The 25031-nt window shown below is 31.8% G+C and overlaps 3 protein-coding genes and 1 pseudogene across 3 annotated transcripts; all 4 read right to left on the bottom strand.

Moving 5' to 3' along the window:
- Positions 1-928: 928 nt before the first annotated feature.
- LOC145600281 (uncharacterized) lies at positions 929-4611 on the bottom strand. Its single transcript, XM_081656202.1, has 3 exons — positions 1959-4611; positions 1436-1842; positions 929-1117 (listed from the first exon to the last, which is right to left on the bottom strand). Exons 1-2 carry the CDS (start codon positions 4609-4611, stop codon positions 1436-1438), a joined length of 3060 nt encoding a protein of 1019 aa, XP_081512328.1. The 3' UTR covers positions 929-1117.
- Positions 4612-8685: 4074 nt separating this feature from the next.
- LOC145602593 (trimethyltridecatetraene synthase-like) lies at positions 8686-12171 on the bottom strand. Its single transcript, XM_081658775.1, has 2 exons — positions 11263-12171; positions 8686-9315 (listed from the first exon to the last, which is right to left on the bottom strand). Exons 1-2 carry the CDS (start codon positions 12169-12171, stop codon positions 8686-8688), a joined length of 1539 nt encoding a protein of 512 aa, XP_081514901.1.
- Positions 12172-14641: 2470 nt separating this feature from the next.
- LOC145601821 (receptor kinase-like protein Xa21) lies at positions 14642-18185 on the bottom strand. Its single transcript, XM_081657897.1, has 3 exons — positions 17458-18185; positions 15481-16311; positions 14642-15395 (listed from the first exon to the last, which is right to left on the bottom strand). Exons 1-3 carry the CDS (start codon positions 18164-18166, stop codon positions 14986-14988), a joined length of 1950 nt encoding a protein of 649 aa, XP_081514023.1. The 5' UTR covers positions 18167-18185; the 3' UTR covers positions 14642-14985.
- Positions 18186-21280: 3095 nt separating this feature from the next.
- LOC145601822 (trimethyltridecatetraene synthase-like) lies at positions 21281-23769 on the bottom strand (annotated as a pseudogene).
- Positions 23770-25031: the final 1262 nt, after the last annotated feature.

Genomic DNA, 25031 nt, shown 5'->3' on the forward strand with positions numbered 1-25031 from the left:
TTAAAATTTCTCATGGGAAGCGGATAGGCAATACGATAGCCCATTCGATAGCAAGATGGGATACGCATGGTAGTATGGAATTGGTTTGTATTGGTTCTTTTCCCCAAAATATTCAAACTTTGACGGCTTTTGACTTATAATAAAAATGCCTATCTAAAATTTCCTCAAAAAAACGGTTGTACATTGCCAATTATATCAGTCAAAGTGATAGACTTATTTACAAAGCAAAGAAAATGTTTAATCAAAACAAATTATATCAAATCTATATATAAACATTATTAAAAATGAAGATCTTACTTGATCCGATCCCTATGTCGTTTAGGAGGATTATTTCTATTTTCACGGTCAAACTTTAAATAAAATATAAATTCTCATTAATTTATATTAAATTTATCTCAATGTATAATTTTATAATATCAAATTTATGTACTACTTCCTCTATTCTTTTTTACTTGACATGTTTCTTTTATCACGTTTGCCAATGTAAAACTTTAACGATCAATAATATAAATTCTTCATAAGTAAAAATTATAAAAGTTATATATAATGATAGTAATTATAGAGACGAATTCAAAAAGATCATACATGAATATATTTTTCTTTATATATTATTCACAAAAGACGGTCAAAGGAGGAGTGGTGAATAATGTAAAAGTCAAAGCGGGTCAAGTAATAAAGAACGGAGGAAGTAGTACTTTTTATTGAGACGTAATGGTCAAAGGTTCGTTATGAAAATCATGCAAATGACAAATTAACAGAGGAAATATTAAACCAAATAAATTGAAATGTCAGTAAAGCAATTGACAATCTTGCTTTGATACTCGTACAAATGAAAAATATAAAAGCATGCATGATCAAAATTAAAAGGGAAAATAAAAAGGTTTATGGCGATAATTATAAGAATTGGAAAAGCTTTTGATAATTTTCCATTGAGTAGTACGAGCCATTAAATAGGCTTACTGAGGTAACAAACTAAAGTAAGATAATTACAAACTAAAAAATAAAAGCAAAGGATAATTACATAAGCATACATATCATGTGTAGTGTTGAACATCTTATTCTTCTTGTTTTCTTGAGCTTCCTCATCACTAACTTCAAGTCGGCGCACTTTAAGTAACTGTCATGCAAAATTAGAAATAAAAGCCAAAATTAGTCAAAAACCCACATGCTTACTTTTATTGCTATATATATATATATATATTCTATTTTTGTTCCTAGACAAATTACTGTTTAAATTGCTAGATTTTAAAATAAAAATATAATCTTGAGCACTTTTGTAACAATATAAAACAGGGAGCATAATCTAGAAAACAAATGCCAATAAAGTCTGATTGTAGTTTTATACCTCTGTTCCTAGCATGATTCTTAGTAGTTTCAGTAAATGATGAATTTGGCATATACTAGACAATATAAAGTTTAATACTGTAATATGTACCTAAATGCGCTTTTCACGAATGACATGTAGCTGTTTAAGGAGAACATCCTTTGTTACTTGCAATTCTCCAATAGCATCTTGGATCTTCATTCGATCTTGTGGTGATTCCATGGAACATTTCACACCGATTTCAATGACAGATCTTATACATTTTAGTTTCCTGTTAGTTTCTTCCAAAAAAATTTCTTCATTTTCTTCACTGGCACCAACATCATCCTCTAGGAGCCTTGGGTCAATGATGTTTACCAATTGATCACACAATGCTGCTGAATTAGCATAATAATGAAGGTCTAAACCTCGTTCGAACATCTCATCAGTAGGATTTTTTGAAGTCATCATCTCTAACAACAAAATGCCGAAACTGTAAACATCACCTTCCTTAGACACCATACTTCCCAAGCCATATTCTGTCCAAAATAGAGTTTTTCAAAGCAGAGAGAAGATAAATGCTTAGAATTTAAATTGAGGTATATAAATTATACGCTATTTAATTTTAGATTTCAGTGTTATTATTTCATATTACCTGGAGCTGCATATCCAACCGTGCCTTTGATTGCTATTGAGCTACTATTATTCGCAGTTGCACGCAAATGAAATCTAGCTAACCCAAAGTCCCCGACATGAGCAACCATATTATCATCCAGGAGAATGTTGCTTGGTTTTAGGTCGCAATGAATGATAGGAGTGTCGCAACCATTGTGAAGATAATCCAATGCACTCGCCACATCAATTGCAATATCTACCCTTTGAAGTAGGCTTAGGGTTCTCACACGTGGATCTGTCAGAATCCATTGACGAAGATTTCCATTTGTCATATACTCGTACACCAAAGCCTTGAAATCATTGCCTTGAAAGTCAGTACTCGAGCAAACCGTGACAATCTTAAGAAGGTTCCTATGACGGATACTTCTTAACGTTTCACACTCGGCCATGAAACTTTTGGCAGCTCCTCTCTGTTCAAGGTTGATAACTTTAACAGCCACAACCATACTATTACTCTCATGATCAAGGACTCCTTTGTAAACAGACCCAAAATGACCTTTACCAAGTAAATTTGCTTCCGAAAATCTATCTGTAGCTTTGAGAAGCATGTCGTAAGATATTTTCGAGAAGGGCTCTATCAAGCTAAACTCGGATCCTTGAGATGGTTTGTTTCGTTTCCTCCTTGAACAAAGTAAGAAGTACACTAATGACACTATGGACAGACCCACAACCAAAGAAGCTACTGCAAAGACCACAGTCACGACAACAGACAATTTACTCGAATCATTATTAGGTGGACATGTTGGCAAATGAAGCTCTGGAATCCCTCCACAAAGCTTTTTATTCCCAAGAATTTTCAAGGCGCTTAAATTTGCAAAAACGCCTTTTCTAAAGACCTCTCCCTCAAAATTATTAAAAGATAGATCTAATCCTATAAGTGGAAAATTTTCGAAGAAATTTGGAATTGGACCGGACAACTTATTATGAGACAGGTTCAAAAAACGCAAACTAGTTAATGACTTAAAAGACTGAGGGATAAACCCGGTGAACAAGTTTCCTCCCATATGTAGCTCAACAAGCCCATTGCAGCTACCAAGGGTAGTCGGAAGTTCTCTTGAAAATGTGTTTCCTGATATATCCAACAGAACTAAATTTCTCAGTTGCTCAATTTCAAGCGGGATGACTCCTTGTAATTGGTTGTAGGACAATCGTAGTTCAACCAACATCGATGAAGGATGAAATAATTGAGGAGGTAGAGTTCCACTTAGTCTATTATTTGAAAGTGTCAAATACAATAGATTAGTACAACTACCTAGACTCAAGGGTATTGTTCCTTCTAATCTATTATTAGCCAAATTGAGCTCACTCAAATATGTAAGATTTCCCCACGAATTAGGAAGATTACCGGAGAGGTAGTTATCATTATAATCAAATAATTCTAACTTAGTTAGCTTGTGAATTTGAGGCGATATATGTCCAGTCAATCGATTACCTTGCAAGCCTAATATTCTTAAGTTAACAAGGTTATAAAGACATAATGGAATGCTTCCTGATATTTTATTATATGGAAAATCAAATGCAGTCAAAGTGGACAAATTACCTAAAGAAGTAGGTATGATCCCTCCAAAATTATTTTGTGTACCTTCCAAATGTTCTAATTTACTACAATTTGCAAAAGTTTGTAAAAAACTTAAATCATCTACTTCTCCTGTCCCCAAATAGTTCAACTGTACTTCGACGAATAGCAAATTGGGCATATTTCTAGCACTAAACATGAACTTTCCTGTGAAATAGTTAGAATAGACACTTAATTTTTCAAGATGAGTAAGATTTGAGAGAGAGGCTGGTAGGTTTCCATGGAAGGAATTTTTACCTATGAAAAACGCGGTGAGTTGAGGAAGGCGGAACCCAATATTTAAGGGAAGAGTACCATGGAGCTGATTTTTTTCTAAACTAACCTGTTGAAGACGAGAAATATTGTAAAAGGAAGGAGGAATAATACCTGAGATCTTATTTCCAGACAAATAAATGTAAGCCAAATTTTGGAGTGCTACTCCAATGTTGTCCGGAATGCTTCCATGAAAGGTATTATTCGAAGCCAACAATATTTGCAAGGAAGTCATGTTCATGACGACCTTATTAAGGATGTCACCCTTAAGACGATTATAAGAAAGTGACAAAACTAGTAACTTAGTAAGGAGACTAAGTTGAGATGGAATGAATCCACCAAGATTGTTGCCTGATAGTTGAAGTTGTTCGAGGTTTAAGCAACGAGATATGTTGGCTGGAATTTCGCCTTCAAAGGTGTTTCTAACTAACTCTAGGGACCTTAACCTTAATAGATTTCCAATTTGAGGTGGTATGTGGCCTCTAAAGCTATTGTTGTATAAATTTAGTACATGAAGGAAACTTAAGTTCCCCACATAAGGTGAAAGAGTTCCCACCAAATTATTGTGTTCTAGATTTAAGCCAACGACTCGATGTGGATGCTTGGTGCCACAAGTGACACCTTCCCACTCGCAAACCGGAAGGGAGTTGTTCCAAGTGTTTAAAACTCCGCGAGGGTCAAGTGTGATTCGAGACTTAATCGCTAAGAGGGCTTCTTGGTCTACGGTATTGGGAAAGACGGAGTATAATAAACTTAAAAAATGGATAAGAAAAATGAATACAAAGGTGATTATGGGACGACTCATGGCTCTCATATAATCTGATCTAGTGCTTAGTATATTATATTTTATGTTTTTTTATTTTGATGCAATGCTTAGTAGGTTATATATACTCGTAGCATTCCACATGACGTATTTTGCGAGCTACGTTGTTGTCAGTCAGTTCACAAGACACAAAAGTCAAGAGGTGTATCCAATTCAATAGACCTTATCTTCAAAGTAGGTGTATCATCTGCTCGTAATAAGTATTTTGGGTTATTCCTTATTCGTTTAGAACTGAATTTTTCAAATGTATTAAATGTACACGGTTCACCGTTCAATCTGCAATTTTTCATAATACTAGGGGAGCCTACGCGCGTGTTGCGCGCGACATAATAGATGTTTATGGTCGAGTTGTAATAGCTTGTCATGACACCCAAAATCTATTGGCTATGCTTTTAAATGCATATACTAAGAAATAAATTATTGACAATTATATCCTTGGGTAGGTACGGAAATGTAACACTTGAAAATATATAGATAAATGTGATGAATGTTGTATAGGTGTGAAATTAAACATTCTAAACTTTAGTTAAGCTACTTTAAAATAACGCCCACATAAAGCAACAACTTTTCATTGTCCATTAACTAATGCTGCCATGAAATTAAACCATATCCTCAAACTAATGTGATGATCGAATGTTGTATAGTTGTACAACATTCTAAACTTTAGTTAAACTACTTTAAAATAACGCCCACATAAAGCAATAACTTTTCGTTGTCCATTAACTAATGTTGTCATGAAATTAAACCATAACCTCAAACTTTATTTTTCCATCCTCCATTTATTGTAATTGATTAATGGGTCTTAAGTAAAATTACAAAATTACACATGGAGGTAAGAAGGTAAAAAAACATTTTAAGGGGTATAATGGTCCATGCACTATTCATAAGAGCAATCTTCAACTTTTTATAAGGTAGGGAAATACGAGTTGAATTTTTCAAATTTTTAATATTTTGGAAAATTTTCTTTGGTAATCCTCTATTTTTAATTTTTCTTGAATTGAAAAAAAACTTACAGATTATTATTTTTTATAATAATAAGTATTGGTTACCAAATATAATTATTATTACTAGATTAGTGCGATGCATGGATATAATATAAAGAATTTATAATTGTGTAAACTTCAAAAACATATCATTCAAAATATGTAAAATCTTTGTATTACATATGTTATTATTAACATAAAAAAAACTACAAAAATTAAAATAATATTATGAATAAAAGAAAATTCATGTCTACAATAAAATTTAGCGAACCTTGTATTTAGATAGAGTAATCACATATATAAAAGGTTGTTATTTGTTTTCCTTAAGATTTTAAATAGGTTTTTAAAAGAAAAGGTAATGAAAACTAAAATGTTTAATGTACTGTATTAAACTACTTTGCAATCAGTATTTAGATTTTTATTAAAAAAAATATGAAAGAGAAAAAAAAAATTTAGGCGGGAAAAAAATAAAGGAGAGGCTGACATGTGTATAATTTGAAAAAAAGTAATGATGTCAGCAATTGTTATTTTAGTACTCCCTCCGTCCCTAAATTACATTCCTCCTTCTAGCATTTATTCCTAACATAATAAAGAAAAGTAGGAATGTAATTTAGGGACAGAGGGAGTAATATTTTATTTTTAGATTTAGTTAAAATATTTAACTATGATTAGTTATTTTGTAAAATATTTAACTATAATTTGCAACAAAATATTTGAAATTGGTGGTCTTTTGCAACATTTTTTTAAAAAGTGTTTTTTGCAAAATTTCCTAAGTTATTTTTAGTGTATATAACAATTAAAAGGATAAAATAAAAGTGGTTGGTCATACTATTGATAGGTGAGACAAGTGCCAACTATGCTCAAGCAAACCATATTTAAGCATGGTTTCCAAGACTCAATGCCTCTAATCAACTGGAGTATATATAAAGGTAACACAAATGTTCAATTACATCTAATGTACACTATTTAATGTATGGCTGGCGGACAAAACAGGATAGCAAGACCAGTGTTCACGCTTGCGAAATTTTCCCCACCCAAAATTTACTTTTCTCTCTCCTCATCTCATTTCTTTTTCTTTCTTCTAGACATATTTCTCTCTCTTCCTCCTTTTTCTCTATCATCTACTCAAGGTTGTTGATCTCTCTTCTATTTTACTGATTCAAGCTTGTTGCAGCAATCTTGTTTGTTCGATTTTCAAGTTAATTTTCTTTTTTTTTTTTTTTGTGGTTTTTTAGTTTTATGTAGTTTAATTTCTAATTTTTTAAAAAAGTTTTCAAATCAATTGATTTCGTCATTTTTCTGTAGACTTGTTAATTGATACTAAGTAAAAGCAATAAGGAAGAAGACGATCTAATTGCAAGTACTCTTTTTCTTTTTCTTTTTGGAATTTGGTTGCTACAGTACGCAATTTCTGTTTCTTTTTCTCTCTTTTTTTTTTTTTTTTTTTTTTTTTTTTTTTTTTTGTGTTTTAACTATTTCTTTCACCATTCATGTTATATTTTGCTAATTTTCAAGCTACATTTTACTAATGTTTTCATGATTTATGCCAATGTTTGTGCTATTTATGAAATTTTTAGCATTATATTATAGTTTGGTTTGTTGTGATTTTCATGTTGTGGTGTATTTGTGAAAAAAAAGGGTCACTTTTGTGCAAAAAAAGAAAAGAATAACTTTTATAAAATAAAGCTCACTTTTGTAAAAATATGGGTCACTTTTTTTTTTAAGGAGTCACTTTTCGCAAAATGTTCGATGTACAATTAAATTATTGTTAAGCAGCGGCATGAAAAGCTTTTGTAAATATAATTAATTAACTTATATTTGTTAAATTTATAATTAACATAGTTTTTACTAAATATTATTTGAATAAGGTAAAGAAAATAGATCTAAGTGTGGATTAATTCATCTATAATCAATTAATTAATTAGATGATTGAGTGATTGAGAAAGAAAAAAGAATAGATAAATGACTAACGTAAGTGCAGTTAGTGGATTAATTCAAGTATAATCAATTACAGAGTATAGATTAAATGGAAATTAAGAATTTCACATTGAACTTACATGTTAAGTTGTTGACTTGTCTTTTTACGAATAGAAGTAGTTATAGAGTATTTTACTCCGTATTATCTTATTCCCATTTTATACACAGTGATCGAGCTGATTAGATGATGACTCGATCATCCAATTTAAATATTAGAGATATTTGTTTTTAGCATTATAACATCAGGTTATCAGGTCATGTTAGGTTTGATTTTTTTTTTTTTTTGACAATGTTAGGTTTGATTATTTTGTTTTTTTTTTTGACAATGTTAGGTTTGATTATGGTATAAAATAAACTTCAAATGTTACTTAATTAGCTTTTGGGTAAGTTTATTATAAGACTCTTTATTTAGTCTTGTGACTTGTATTAATGCTTCTACGTAGCTCAATCATCACGCATCATACAAGATAAATAAATCACTAATATGTAGGCTAACGTTGTCACTTTGAGTTAAAAAACAGTATGCTAGCTAGAGCATAAGTTACATCAGTTACTCCACAGCACGAACACATATTACTCAATCCATCTATTAATGTTTGGTATGTTTATTTATGTATTACCTCCGTTAACATTTACTTGCAACTTAGGGGTATTATTTGAGAGACATAAAATATTCCAAAGTTGCAAGTAAATATTAATGGAGATAGAAATTGTGTTTTATACTACATACGGTGATAAGGAGTTTTAGTTTTGGTTGTATTGTACTATTGTACCACAAATTTACTCTCACATATTTGGTTATACCACTTTTTTGGGCTATTCTCCCAAAAGTTTATTAATTCTACCATACTGTCTCACATCCGGAGTCTCATACTACATATGGAGTATTAAGCATTACCAAAACAATAAAATAAAAAATGTAGCAACTAAAAATACAGCGTTAGGTAGTATTTATTAATTCCAACATTACCATATCTTATACACTTTAATATATTACAACAAGAACACAATTAAAAAGGCGTTGTTCGATCGACTACCTCAAAACCCAACTTGAGGTATATATTTTAGGTTCATTATTATTAGAAATTTTAAATTTTCAAATGTGGTAAATATGGTGACAAAGTCGAGGCTCAGCACAAACACTAAGAGAAATCTTTTTAGGAGTTGAGAGACCATAAACCTCATCCATATCCAAATCTCGAGGCTTCATGTTATTTGGCAATTTCCATGCAAAACCATGAAGAAGATTAGCCAAACTTGTCTCTATAATTTTAAGGCCAAGATTATACCCTGGGCACATCCTTCTCCCTGACCCAAAAGGCAACAACTCAAAATCTTGACCTTTGACATCTATATTCTTTCCAATAAATCTTTCAGGTAAAAATTCATCTGGTCTTTCATACAACTTAGGGTCTCTTTGTATGGTAAAAGTATTTACAAACACAACGGAACCCTTAGGGATATCATAACCTTTAATTTTAACTTGCTCCCTTGCTAGGTGAGGTGCGAGGAAAGGTGCTACTGGGTGCAGTCTCAATGTTTCCTTTACTATTGCGCACATGTAAGGCAAGTTTTGCATATCTTTCTCTTGAACCCATCTTTCCTTTCCTATCACGTGGTCCATCTCTTCTCTAGCCTTGGCAATGATGTCCGGCCTTCTTATGAGTTCAGAAATTGCCCACTCAACTGTTGTTGTTGCACTCTCTGTACCTCCAGCTAGTAAATCCTGAAATTCAATTTTATGTAAAATTCTTATGTAATATAATGCATATGCTCACAAATGACAAATGGAGATCGGATTAATTAACAATAATAAAATTCAATGTATTTATAAGTCACTAAAACCATGTAATCAATTTCACAATAAATTTTCTTCCTTATATATTAACCGGATGTATGTGCAATTAAAATGAATATTACCCTAATGTTTATTTTACTAATCTAACTTAAGGATTGTTCACATTTACTTAATTTCAATTCAGCTTTAATCAGTTCAGTTCAGTTCCTAATTTTCCTCTGTCATAATACATACATATATATATATATATATATATATATATATATATATATATATATAGATAGATTTAGGGTCAAATGAGAAGGGACTTAAAATGAGAAGGATGAGAAACAATCTCATACGTTCAAATAAAATAATCTAATGGCTCTAAGAACATGTTTCATTAATGGCAGAATTGTAAATAATGAAAAAAATCTAATTTTCATATTTCTTTTTCTCCTCCCGTGTTTCTCTTCCTTTCTTTCCCTCTATGTTCAACACTCTACCCCTTTTATTTAATTTCTTTCTCTAAGAGTCCCCATCTTTGTATCCACCCCATTCCTCTCCTCTTATTCATCTCTTTTCCTACCCTTTTTCTCAAAAAATTTCATAAATTTTTTCATGAATACGTACAGTAAATGCATCATGAACATAGTAGGTATTAAAGAAAATAAAGTTGATTAAATATGCATAATATCTAAATTAAACGTGCATTATTTCTGTAAAAATTGTGCAAATTTTAAAATTGATATGTTCGTGCATATTTACTTATAGAAATGTGCAAATCCTATAAACTAAAGATGCATATTCTTTTAATTAAATGTGCATAATGCTATAAATTCTTAAAGATGAGGAAGGTATGTCTATTTTAAACTCTGGTCAATTGATTGATGATGATTTCCACAATCCATCTTTGCCAAGTTATAAGATAGATCCTTTCTACTAGGTTAATACATTGTGCTACATTATTGTGAATGGTAATCCTAGAATGTTTAACGTTATAACAAGTTCGAGAATGCATACGACCATTGAACTCACGTGGGTTACGAAGCGCAAAAATACTTATTATTGTTGGATTTCCAAATAACTCCTAACCACAATTACTCTCATCTCTAAAATCAAAAGTATGCTTGTTAAAAGAAATCGATAGTTTGAACTTCGAATAAGTTCTATTAGGGGGAAGAGAGGGAGTCTGTTGCAGACTTGCAATGAAGACAAAGACTGAAACAAAAATAAAGTATAAGCATAAAATTTGAATTAAATGTGCATTATTTTTTTTAGTAAACGTGCATAAATTTTGTAGTAGATGTGCATAATCAAGATTGCTTCTCATTCTTCTCATTTAAAAATCCTTCTCATTAGATCCCAATCTTATATATATATATATATATATATATATATATATATATATATATATATATATATATATATATATATAAAATTTTGACTGGTAGTAGTTATACGAGTAAAATGAATCTCCGACAAGGCAACAAATATAACTCCCTCAGCTCCACTCCTTTTTGTTAATTTCAACTATCATTTTGCACATTAATTAATATATTCAGTACATATTTAACCATCAATATTTTCAATGATGCATTATACAAAAATACATACATATTATTAAATTATTTAAAAATTAAAAATTAAAGCTAATTTTAAAATTTGCATGAATATATTTTATCGTATCAATAACATTTTATAGATAAAGTATTTCACTCTTTAAAATGAACATTTAAATTTGGAATAGCTAGATTGCCAGGCTTTAATAACATGGATGTCAAATTATCAATTTGGGTTGGTCATTTACTCATATTATTCATACAAATTTTGTAAATTATTAAGATTAACTTGTATTTCCTCCATAAGATATAACAAAATAAGATTATGACATACCTGAATGAATGCCTTGACTCCAATTCTTTCAAGCTTAACTTCATTATTAGGATCATCAGCAAGTTGTAATAATACATCCACCATATCTTTTGGAACCCATTTTTCCTTTTCAATCTCCCTTCTAGCATTATGTTCATCCAATACATGTTCCAAAAATATGTCGAATTTCTCACCTAAAATCTTCATCCTCTTCACATAACCTTGTACATCCATGTACTTTAAACAAGGGATCCAATCTCCAAGATTCAATACCCCATTCAAAACGAACAATTCCTCGACCATTAACTTAAATTCCTTTAGTGTTACAATCGATTTTTCTTCGTTATTCTTTTCCAAGTACTTTTTTCCTAGCACCATCCTACTAATCACGTTTAAGTTCAAAGTAAAGAGGTAATCTTTTAACACAATGGATTGTCCATTCATGTTAAATATGTCTCTTAAGAAGGAATTAAGTTCTTCTATGCGTATGTACTCGTATGATTCGAGCCTCTTGGAGCTAAAAAGTTCCATCAAGCACATCTTTCGCGCTTGACGCCAGTATGGACCATACTGAGACCATGTTATATCGTAATAGTTATATGCTGTATACTTTCCGGCAGCATTTCTAGGCCTTCCGGCAAAGATTTCATCATTCGTTCTTAGGATAATCTTTGCCACTTCTACGGATGAGCCCACTAACACCGGGACTGACCCGAATTTGAGCATCATTACATGCCCATATTTCTTAGTGAGTTCGTGGATAGACCGATGGGGAAGAGATCCAATAAGATTGAAGTTCCCTATGATAGGCCATGGGTTTGGGCCGGGTGGTAGGTTAAGTTTACGACGGCGAAGGTGGTTAGTAAGGAGTAGTATGGTTATGGTCGCTAGCGATGCGAGTGCATACGTTGCCCAAGTTGGTGCCTCCATTGTGGAATGGTTAACTTATTTATGGAGTAATGGAGGTACCGAGGTATAAGCTATAATTTATTCCCAAATCAATGAGGTTATTTATAGTAAATGAAGCAAGAAGGCAAGAGTAACTTAATTGATACATAAAGTGGTGATCTACTTGCGATTTTGACCTCCTTTGATTTGTTTTTATATTGCTTTTATTTTGTTTTATTTTATTTTTTTTATTAATATAGCGTAACTTGGGAATACATTACACATTGCTGATCTATGGAGAATGACGAATTCTTTCAAAAAACTAACGTGACGCGCAATTGATGATATCGATCATGAATCTCAACAAAATTACAGTAATTAAGTGGGAAAATTATAGCGAAAAGTCAAGCAAGCTTAAATAGGAAAATTGCAGTTAGGGCCTGCTCACATTTACTGAACTGACTGAACTGAACTGAACTGAACTGATTGGAGCTGAACTGAACTGAACTGAACTGAACTGATTGGAACTGAACTGAATTGAGCTGAAATGAATATTTTATGAGAGAAGGAAATTAAGAGCTGAACTGAACTGAACTGAACTGAACTGAACTGAACTGAACTGAAATTAAGTAAATATGAACAGACCCTTATTAGGGGTAAATACAAGTTCATCTCCAATATACACCATTATCGTTTATCACATGACATTTTAGTAAATAAATTAATAACTTTTTAAATAAAAAAGGGTCGCAACAGTGATGATGGCTGGATAAAATTATTGATTTATTTACTAAAATGTCATATGATAAACACTTTTTGTTTATCAGATTAACGGGAGTTTCCTCAATTATTAGTGGGTTAATTCAACAAAACAATAATCAAGAACTAGCGGATAGCCCGTGCATTGCCCCGGGTTACTACTTTTGTAGTTGTGTATCTACTAATTTTTAAGAGCATTTAATAGTGTATATGTATTATGTAATTTCGATACTTTTATAGTATTATATTAGTTAGTGTACAGCATTAAACAATAATTGACTATCTGGTTAGATGTTAAACAATAACATTTCTTTAAATAGGTTAAGTGTTCAAACCTTCTCATCCATATATAATGAATTTGAGTTGTTTTAATGGACAAAATGTGATTACTTTTATGAAAAAATAGAGTTACCCATATATATAAATTAGGATTATTCTTATGGACATTTTGTGAAAAACCACCTTATAAAGCACTTTTTTTGCGAGAAATTACCTAATTAAAAAAATGTTGTAAGAAACTACCTTATAAAAGGGTAAATGTTGTAAGAGGCTACCTTTGGTCGAACAATTATCGTTAACTTTTATTTTCCGGCATTGACCATGTTACGTGCCAATTAAGAATAAAGGAGGAAAAGGGTGAATTTAAAGTCACATGATTGGAACATGATGTGGTCAACGCCGGAAAATGAAAGTCAAAGGTGACTTTTCGACCAATGGTAGTTTCTTACAACATTTACCCTTTTATAAGGTAGTTTCTTACAACATTTTTTTGATTTGGTAGTTTCTCGCAAAAACAGTGTTTTATAAGGTAGTTTTTCACAAAATGTCCTTATTCTTATAAATCAATGTGGCCACACCGTGTGGCTAGTCACATACAAGACCTACTCAATTACTTTATGTTTATTTATGGTGCTATATTAAATAAACTCCAATTGTTGATTTAAATTTTAATATTTTAAAATGCAGTATTATTATTATTATTATTATTATTATTATTATTATTTTTGTAAAGATTCTTGTACAATCGGTCTCGATCATTTAAGTGATAGATACCTTTTTCTCTAAGGGATCTCCCATTGCATATCTATTCTTCTTATTCACTCTCTCGATCTTCCATCCTTGTATCATGGAAGACTCCTCCCATCTGATCTACTTCTTCAAACTCAACTTCGACAGGTCAGTTGGCAACAATTCAACAACAGCAAGAGTACATCATCATCAGAGATAGCAGTAAAGCACTCATCAAGGCTTCTACCTTCAACGTTGGCAACACCAAAGCTTTCATAGCTGAAGCTATAGCTCATTTCCTTCACTTGCAATCTTGCATCAACACCATCATTATCTAGGAGCCTTAGGTCAATGATGTTTATCAATTAATTAGGCAATGTTTCTAATTAGCATAATTAATTATGCAAGTCTAAGGGCCTGTTCTCTTACGTTGAAATTCAGTTGAGTTCATTTCAGTTGAGTTCATTTAAGCTCCTAATTTCCTTTTCTTATAAAATATTCAGTTCAGTTCAGCTCAGCTCAGCTCATTTCATTTCAGTTCAGTTCAGCTGAGTTCAGTCAATGAGAACATGCCCTAAGCCTCCTTCAAACATCCTATCAATGGGATTCATGGAAGTCATCATCTTTAACAAGTAACAACGCAATGTCGTAGTTCTAAACGTCACCTTCCTTAGAGACCATGCTCCCCACACCATAATTTGTCCAAATATTAAAATAGCTTATCAAATAAAGCAGAGAAAATCTTGATATAAACTACTTATAAAACAAAGAAATATAAAGAAAATCAAGATTAAGCATAGATAGATAGAGATAGGGATGTGCTATTATTTCAATACATGAACTTTGATTAATGAGAACTATTTCGGGCTTCCGGCTTTCTTCAAAAAAAAAAAAAAAGGTAAGTAAGTTAATAGCATGCTTATCCGTCTATAAATATATTTATATACATCCTACATTAACTTTTAAGCAACTTAGTTAATACAGCATGCTTAACTGTCTATAAATATAGCATCTGACACAATGAGTACTTTAATTTGTAAGTTAATAGCATGCTTAACTGTCTATAAATATAGCATCTGATGATACTATTCAATACATATATCTGTTGATGATGCGTAACTCTTTGAGTAATTTATCCTTTGTTCCTTGTAGTTCATTGATTGCATCTTTGATTGTTATTCGATATAGAGGTGACTCGACCGAACATTTTAATCCAACCTTAATGCTAGATTTAATGCACTTGATGTAACAGTCAATACTAGCTGCCAAATTATCATCTTGATTCCCATTTCTTGCACCAATTCTATCATCTAGAAGTCGTGGATCGCTTATCTTGGACAGCTGGTCTGTCAATAATGCTGATTTTGCGTACTTATGAAGGTCTAAATCTTCCCCAAACATCCTATCAGTGGGAGATTTTGCAGTCATCATCTCTAACAACACAATGCCATAACTGTAAATGTCACCTTCCTCGGATACCATGCTTCCTAGGCCATATTCTGTCCAAAACAAGACATTTCAGAGGTGAGGAAATTGGCTATTGATAGGTAAAATATACAAAAATAAATAATATTGTGCAGTTACCTGGAGCAACATATCCAACAGACCCTTTAACTGCAAGCGAACTACTATTATTTGCGTGCACATGTAAATGAAATCTTGCCAATCCAAAGTCTCCAACATGAGCAACCATATCATTGTCGAGCAAAATGTTGCTTGGTTTTAAGTCGCAATGAATTATAGGAATGTCGCAATTGTTGTGCAAATAATCAAGTGCACATGCTACATCAATTGCAATATTAATTCTTTGAAGGAGGCTTAGGGTTCTCTCATGTTGATCAATGTGAATCCACTGTTGAAGATTTCCGTTAGGCATGAACTCATAAACCAACGCCTTGAAATCATTACCTTGAAAGTCCATACTCGAGCAAGCAGTAACAATCTTAAGAAGGTTCCTGTGGCGAGTAATTCTTAATGTTTCACACTCGGCCATAAAGCTCTTGCTAGCTCCTTGTAGATCAAGGCTAATGATTTTAATAGCAACAACCATCATCATATTGTCTGGATCAAGAACTCCTTTATAAACAGAACCAAAATGGCCTACACCAACTAAATTTTCTGTCGAAAATCCATCTGTTGCTTTCAAAAGCATGTCATAAGAAACTTTCAAGAAGGGAGATTTTAAGTTCAACGATGATGATACTAAAGACAATTTATTGCGTTTCCTCCAACAATGAACTACGATGTATATCAACGACAATATAACACCTACCAAAGAAATTACCCCAATAATCAAGGTCGGAAGAAAAGGCAGTCCACCCTGGCTCTTAGAATGGTAGTTTTGGGTACTTGACAAAGCAAGGCTATGAAGCTGATCAGAATACCCTTTACCAATCTTGTAATTTCCAAAATTTACTGCATATAAAAATGCAAAAGCTTCCATTCATTAGAGCATGTTTAAAACATAGTTATACTAACAATAGAAAATTTCAAGAGATTAGGAAGTTAATTATTCACAAGTAAAAAGTGTAATATTGATAAATTTACGAAGTATTTTACATCATGATATTCACTTATTTCACAGGTTAGTATTTTAGACTATAAAAAAAAAATACAATAAATCAATAATAGAGAGAAAAACAATATACTGTATAAAAATTTACTATGTAAAGATAATAATGATCAATGACTTATCAGATTGAATAACCATATTTACGCTATGTTTAATTGACAGAACTTAAGTTGCTACAACAACAATAAAAACAAAAGGTTTAATTAACAAAAGGTTGCACAAATGCACAATTGTTGTAAGTTTTGTCAATTAGTTATTGATTTGTTATGTTGATAGGTTGGAGACACATGGGTTAGAATATGTGTACTGTCAAAAAGTGACCAAATCGAAAACCGCCTATTTTAATCATTATCAATTGGGAATTATTATTCATCATCATTTATATGACTCAAATAGTCAAATTCGAACACAACCTGACCTAAACTCAACCGAGGACCCGAGTGGAAGACGAGGGTGCTGTCATCAATTTGTCCATATTAAATTTGTTTTTGACAAATCAGCATTTTGAAATTTTTAAATGTGGGTAGAAAATGTGTATTATGAGAAAATGTGAAAAGTGCGCATGCAACTCTAAAACATTGTTACGACTAGTCTGTTTATTATGGGGCCAACATCAATTAGTGCGCATGCAACTCTAAAACATTGTTACGACTAGTCTGTTTATTATGGGCCAACATCAATTATTGAATGTGTAAAAATTGTTGCAAAATTAGTGTACCGTTGACTCGTTGACTCAAGGTCTTGTACAATGAACATTCACCAAAACACATTTGTAAAATTTCACAAGAATACATATAATAAAAGTTGTCAAGTCGGATGTTCGGTCAGGTTCGATGGGTTGAGTTTATTTTTAATTTTAATCATGCTAAATTATTGTATCCAAACAAATTAATATGTGAATTTAGTTATTTTTGAGTCGGATTTGTCAGATAGGTTTCAAGTCGGGTTGGTTGAGTTATATTAAACGTGAAGAAAGACCAAGCACTTACCATTACGACAACCCTCTCCGTCGATGAACCCATCACCGGTGAAACCCGGATGACACTGACACTGGAACCCAGAATCTCCAACATGAATACAATAAGCACTTCGATGACAACGGCACGTACCGGCAAGCCACCAACCAACCTCAACCGCTTGAAACTCAACCCATGAATCCGAATCATAAACAGCTACTGACGAAAACAGGGATTGACATCTAGTAGCAATAACATCTTCGTACCGCAAAGCAGTAGAACTCTCCTTAGCATAACAACTAACATATTCGCTCCTTCCTTTACACTTGGAAAACTTCCTCTCAACCAAGCTCGCTCGAATTACACACTTGTTTAATGGCGTGACACAGTTGTATAAAAGTAAACTGTTTTGCGCCGTTAAAGCATAGTTTCTCCCGAAAAGATGTCGGATTTGGTTGATCGGACGGCTGCAATTCGGAGACAGACTTAGTATAATGGAGTTCCATGTTATATTCATAATATCAAAACCTTGGAATTCCATTCTACCGTTGGACGTGCAATTCAGTCGAAAGTCGCAACTTTCGGAGAATCCGAAAGGGTACTTTACTGTTGTTCCGTTGCATGATCTGATGCATTTGGTTGCATTTCTTATTGTTTTTGTTGTTGATATGAAAGTGAGAAGTATCACTAACATTAGTACTTTTCTTTCTTCATTTTTTGAGGTAGTTTCCATATTTCTCATGCTGAGACTTGAATTACAGCACTAATGAACAAAGTTGATTTTGCTAGGTCATAATTTTGGAACTTTCAATGTGAAACAGTTGTGCTATTATCATCATTTTTACGTGTGTTTTGAATTTTCCCTCAAAAAATAAAAAAAAACGTGTGTTTTGAATTTTAGTGAATAGTATGTTTAAAGGTACATCGAAAAGTCAAATTGCCCCGTCAATCAATTCTAATGAGTCTATTTATAATCGGAATAATCATTTAAAAAGACAAGAATAACTACTACCTCCGGTCCAAGTTAGCTGCAATTTTGGGGTATTATTTGTGACATATAAAATATTCCAAAGTTGCAACTAATTTGGACCGGAGGTAGTAGATAAATGGTAGAAAAGTTCTTTTATTTTTTTGGGAACCAACTGTAGAAAAGTTCTTGCTTAATACACTACTATTCAAACTTTTTTTTTTTTTTTTTAATATCACCCATTCACCCATAACATTATGTTACTTAATTATGGGTGATATTATTCGCTTATTCGTCAATATCATACTGGACATACTCTATGATATCAAGATGAGCAGATGGTCCATTGATAAATTTTTCGAATGGCCTGAATGTAAACCAAGTTCACACAAGTTTTAATATAAATCATTATGCTAACATAATGTTGGATGACATGTGTGTATCTTAGCTCCAAACAAGTATTTTCTTATATGATTATATGAATATTACAAGAAGAATATAGTCTATTTGACTAGTCTAAATATTAATTTTATTGGCCTAAAAGGGACCAATTAATACGTGTACAATTACTATTCAAAAAATAAATAAGTTGATAACTAAATAAAATAGTGTGTCATCCGATCTAGTCGTCTCTATAGTTAATGACTTGACGGTCATCTATGTTGAAACTATAAAGAGAGAGAAGAGAGAGAGAGATACAAATTTGATTAATCTATTTGCATTAACATACTTGAAAAATGAAAATACTAGGCTTACATAATGAAACTAATAGGCTATAAAAAAAAATAGGCTATAAAATAGCAACTAATAAACTAAGTGGGTAAACTTGATCCCACATTTTACACCACTAACTCAACAAAATCAACATAGCATTCTACTGTAAATTAGGAACATAATATGCCACTATCTTTATTTACTCTAACTAAATAACACATACACCTAAGAAATAGATAACTACTTTGAATCAATCCAACAATTTATTCCATTCTTTCTCAGATTTTTCAATACTTATATCTTGCATGAGGCGTTTTACTTTGTTCGCGTCCCACATAATTGATCGAACTACTTTGAAAGTTCGAAATACAAATTATCATAGCAACATCAACCTTGTTTCATAATCCTAGTCCAAAAAAAAAAAAAAAATTGCTAACTACCTCAAAAACTAAAGTAACAACCATATTAATGTTAATGATCCTTACTTTCATATTAATTAGTATTTTATATTAATTGTACAGGTCAAAACAATTTTAAAACTTATAGCAAAACACTCATGTTAATTAAGATGTGAATGTAAGAGAGCTCATCCCAAAGGGGCTAACCCAAGCCTTTAGACTTAAAAAAGCGTGAAGTACAAAAAAAAAAAAAAAAAAAAAAAAAAAAAAAAAAAAAAAAACATATTTAGTAAAGAAAATACTAAATATATATGGATTAAGGGTTTGTTCACATTTACTTAATTTCTATTCAGTTCAGTTCGTTCAGCTCTAATCAGTTCAGTTTAGTTCAGTTCAGCTCCAATCAGTTTAGTTTAGTTCAGCTTCTAATTTCCCTCTCTCATAAAATATTCATTTCAGCTCAATTTAGTTCAGCTCCAATCAGTTCACTTCAGTTCAGCTCAGTTCAGTAAATGTGAACAGGCCTGGCCCTAATTCATCTATAATCAATTTGATAGAGTATAAAACATATTCATGGGCCTCAACCATCAGCTTAAGCTTTTGGTTGAGTTGGTCCTTTAACATGGTATCGGAACCAGCGTGACACAAAGGTCACGAGTTCGAATCTTATCCGCCCCTCCTTCAAAGTGGAATTAATTAGCACCAGTTATGGGTGGGCCCGTGTTGCACCCACATTTTAAGCCTAAAGGGTCTTTCATGTGAGGGGAAGTGATAGAGTATAAAACATATGGGCCTCAACCATCAGCATAAGAATAGATAAATGACTTACGTAAGTGCAGTTAGTGGATTAATTCAAGTATCATCAATTACAGAGTATAGATTAAATGGAAAGAATTTCACATTGAACTTACATGTTAAGTTGTTGACTTGTCTTTTTACGAATAGAAGTAGTTATAGAGTATATTTTACTCCGTATTATCTTATTCCCATTTTATACACAGTGAGCTGATTAGATGATGACTCGATCAACCAATTTAAATATTAGAGATATTTGTTTTTAGCATTATAACATCAGGTTATCAGGTCATGTTAGGTTTGATTATGGTATAAAATAAACTTCAAATGTTACTTAATTAGCTTTTGGTAAGTTTATTATAAGACTCTTGTATTTAGTCTTGTGACTTCTATTAATAAATCATCACGCATCATACAAGATAAATAAATCACTAATATGTAGGCTAACGTTGTCACTTTGAGTTCAAAAACAGTATGCTAGCAGCTAGCTAGAGCATAAGTTACATCAGTTACTCCACAGCACGAACACATATTACTCAATACATCTATTAATGTTTGACCTATTTCATTTTTAGTATGTTTATGTAATTGTGTTTTATACGGTATATGGTGATAAGGAGTATTGGTTTTGGTTGTATTGTACCACAAATTTACTCTCACATATTTGGTTATATCACTTTTTTCGGACTATACTCCCCAAAGTTTATTAATTCTACCATACTATGATTACTATCTCACATTCGGAGTCTCATACTACATATGAACTATTAAATATCACAAAAAAAAAATAATAATAATAATAAAATAAACATATAGCAACTAAAAATACAGTAGTATTTATTAATTCCAACATTACCATATCTTATACACTTTAATATATTACAACAAGAACACAATTAAAAAGGCGTTGTTCGATCGACTACCTCAAAACCCAACTTGAGGTATATATTTTAGGTTCATTATTATTAGAAATTTTAAATTTTCAAATGTGGTAAATATGGTGACAAAGTCGAGGCTCAGCACAAACACTAAGAGAAATCTTTTTAGGAGTTGAGAGACCATAAACCTCATCCATATCCAAATCTCGAGGCTTCATGTTATTTGGCAATTTCCATGCAAAACCATGAAGAAGATTAGCCAAACTTGTCTCTATAATTTTAAGGCCAAGATTATACCCTGGGCACATCCTTCTCCCTGACCCAAAAGGCAACAACTCAAAATCTTGACCTTTGACATCTATATTCTTTCCAATAAATCTTTCAGGTAAAAATTCATCTGGTCTTTCATACAACTTAGGGTCTCTTTGTATGGTAAAAGTATTTACAAACACAACGGAACCCTTAGGGATATCATAACCTTTAATTTTAACTTGCTCCCTTGCTAGGTGAGGTGCGAGGAAAGGTGCTACTGGGTGCAGTCTCAATGTTTCCTTTACTATTGCGCACATGTAAGGCAAGTTTTGCATATCTTTCTCTTGAACCCATCTTTCCTTTCCTATCACGTGGTCCATCTCTTCTCTAGCCTTGGCAATGATGTCCGGCCTTCTTATGAGTTCAGAAATTGCCCACTCAACTGTTGTTGTCGCACTCTCTGTACCTCCGGCTAGTAATTCCTAAATTCAATTTTATATAAATTTCTAACGTCAACGCACATGCATATATATGCTCACAAATGACAAATGGTGATCGGATTAATAATAATTAAATTCAATGTAACTACAAGTCTATAAGTCACTAAAACCATGTAATCAATTTCATAATAAATTTTCTTCCTTATATTTTTCCTGGATGTGCAATAATATTAAAATGAATATTACCCTAATTATTATTTCACTAATCTAACTTAATTTATCGATTAATTATTCATAAATATCGTCTCACTATCTTAATAAATACTTGTACTATGGAGTATGTAATATTTTACTTCTTTTATTAATAGAGTATTATAAATGGAGTAATTATACAAGTAAAATGAATCTCTGACAAGGCGACAAATATATATACTCCCTCAGCTCTACTCCTTTTTTTTTATAATTAATTTCAACTATTATTTTGCCAAAAGGTTTTGTATGAGACCGGACTCACGTGAGACCGGCCTCAATAACAAAAGTCCAACAAAAAGGCGCGGGTTAACTAAACCCGATCGCGAGGCCCGCAACACCAAAAACATGATAGTGGACTCACGTGAGTCCGTCTCACCCAAAACTTTACCTTATTTTGTACATTTATAATATTATGTGTATATTTAACCATCAATATCTTTGAATATTAATTATAAACAAAATAAATACATATTATTAAAATATTTTTAAATTACAAATTGAAACTAATCTAAGATTTCAAAATGAATGTATTTTATCTTATTAATAATAATTATATTTAAAGTTTTTCACTCTTCAAAATGAACATTTAATTAAAATGAGAGTAGCTAGATTGCCGGGCTTTTATAACATGGATGTCAAATTATCAATTGGGGTTCGTTTTTGTTGATCATATCATATCTATATCATTGCTCTTTGCGGTTTTCTCTAAGAAATTAAAATTTATGTTGTGTAGATATACAATGTAAGATTAGGAAAGACATACCTGAGTGAATGCCTTGACTCCAATTCTTTCAAGCTTAACTTCATTATTAGGATCATCAGCAAGTTGTAATAGTACATCCACCATATCTTTTGGAACCCAATTTTCCTTCTCAATTTCTCTTCTAGCATTATGTTCATCCAATACATGTTCCAAAAACCTATCAAATTTCTTACCTAAAATCTTCATCCTCTTCACATAACCTTGAACATCCACATACTTCAAACAAGGGATCCAATCTACAAGATTCAATACCCCATTCAAAACGAACCATTCCTCAACCATTAACTTAAATTCCTTTAGTGTTACAATCGATTTATCTTCATTATTACACCATCCTACTAATCACGTTTAGGTTCAAAGTAAAGAGGTAATCTTTTAACAAAATGGATTCTCCATTCGTGTTAAATATGCCTCTTAAGAAGGAATTAAGTTCTTCTATGCGTATGTACTCGTATGATTCGAGCCTCTTGGAGCTAAAAAGTTCCATCAAGCACATCTTTCTAGCTTGGCGCCAGTATGGACCATACTGAGACCATGTTATATCGTAATAGTTATATGCTGTATACTTTCCGGCAGCATTTCTAGGCCTTCCGGCAAAGATTTCATCATTCGTTTTTAGGATAATCTTTGCCATTTCTACGGATGAGCCCACTAACACCGGGACTGACCCGAATTTGAGCATCATTACATGCCCATATTTCTTAGTGAGTTCGTGGATAGATCGATGGGGAAGAGATCCAATAAGATTGAAGTTCCCTATGATAGGCCATGGGTTTGGGCCGGGTGGTAGGTTAAGTTTACGACGGCGAAGGTGGTTAGTAAGGAGTAGTATGGTTATGGTCGCTAGCGATGCGAGTGCATACGTTGCCCAAGTTGGTGCCTCCATTGTGGAATGGTTAACTAATTTATGGAGTAATGGAGGTATAAGCTATAATTTATTCCCAAATCAATAAGGTTAATTATAGTAAATGAAGCAAGAAGGCAAGAGTAACTTAATTGATACATAAAGTGGTGATCAACTTGCGATTTTGACCTCTTTGAATTGCTTTAATATATTTTATATATATATATATATAGCACAACTTGGGAATACATTACACATTGCTGATCTATGGAGAATGGAGAATGACGAATCACCAATCAATCAATTACATACTACTAAAAGCGAATCTAAAGATACACTTGTCGATGTATTATTAAAAAATTTCCTGCCAAAAGTACCTTCTAAAAAAATTATTGTTACTTAGGGAAAATAAAAATTATATCTAAATTATGACATATTTGTTTTACGTAAAATATAAATCTTTTCCTAAAAATTAAACTATCCATTATAAGTTTATAACTATTACATGTGTTTTAAATATTTTCTCTTGCATGCTTTTATTTTTAATATACTCTATATGTTTTAACTCATCAAGTCAATATATTATTAAATTTATGATAAAATTGTCAAAAAAAAATTTAACAACCGTGCATTGCACGGGATTCAACCTAATTCTTTCTAAAAACTAACGTGGCGCGCAATTGATGATATCGATTATGAATTTCCACAAAATAATAGTTATTAAAGCCCTGTTCTCTTCACCTTAATTTTGCTAAATTGAAATTATTTTTACTGAACTAAAATTACTTTTGCTGAACTTAAATTATTATTACTAAACTTAAATTAATTTTACTGAATTGAAATAATTTTTGATGAACTGAAATTATTTTTACTGATTTTCTATTATAATTTTTTTTTAAGAAAACTGAATTTTACTGAACTGAACTTATTTTTACTAAACTGAAATTATTTTTTACTGAACTGAACTTATTCTTACTGAACTGAAATTATTTTTACTTAATATTGTTTTTTTAAGGTGAAGAGAACAGAGCCTAAGTAGGAAAATTATAGCGAAAAGTCAAGCAAGCTTAAATAGGAAAATTGCAGTTATTAGGGGTAAATACACGTTCATCTCAAAGATACGACATTATTGTTTATCACATGACATTTTCGTAAATAAATTAATAACTTTTTAAATAAAAACGGGTCCCACAATGATGATGACTGGATAAAGTTGTTGATGTATTTAATAAAATGTCGTATGATAAACACTTTTTAATTTGTTTATTCTAGAGATTAACCGGAGCTTCCTCAATTATTAGTGG

This window comes from Chenopodium album, chromosome 21, assembly GCF_948465745.1.
Source record: "Chenopodium album chromosome 21, dcCheAlbu1.1, whole genome shotgun sequence".
In the NCBI taxonomy this organism is placed as follows: Eukaryota; Viridiplantae; Streptophyta; class Magnoliopsida; order Caryophyllales; family Amaranthaceae; genus Chenopodium; species Chenopodium album.

Coding starts and splice junctions, on each gene's coding strand:
- LOC145600281 (XM_081656202.1), bottom strand. CDS start 4,611: ATGAGTCGTCCCATAATCACCTTTGTATTCATTTTTCTTATCCATTTT. Junction 1,843..1,958: donor GGTTGGATATGCAGCTCCAG/GTAATATGAAAT, acceptor TATTTTGGACAG/AATATGGCTTGGGAAGTATG.
- LOC145602593 (XM_081658775.1), bottom strand. CDS start 12,171: ATGGAGGCACCAACTTGGGCAACGTATGCACTCGCATCGCTAGCGACC. Junction 9,316..11,262: donor GAGTCAAGGCATTCATTCAG/GTATGTCATAAT, acceptor ATTGAATTTCAG/GATTTACTAGCTGGAGGTAC.
- LOC145601821 (XM_081657897.1), bottom strand. CDS start 18,166: ATGAGAAATATGGAAACTACCTCAAAAAATGAAGAAAGAAAAGTACTA. Junction 16,312..17,457: donor CGGAGAGGGTTGTCGTAATG/GTAAGTGCTTGG, acceptor TTTTATATGCAG/TAAATTTTGGAAATTACAAG. Junction 15,396..15,480: donor TGTTGGATATGTTGCTCCAG/GTAACTGCACAA, acceptor TGTTTTGGACAG/AATATGGCCTAGGAAGCATG.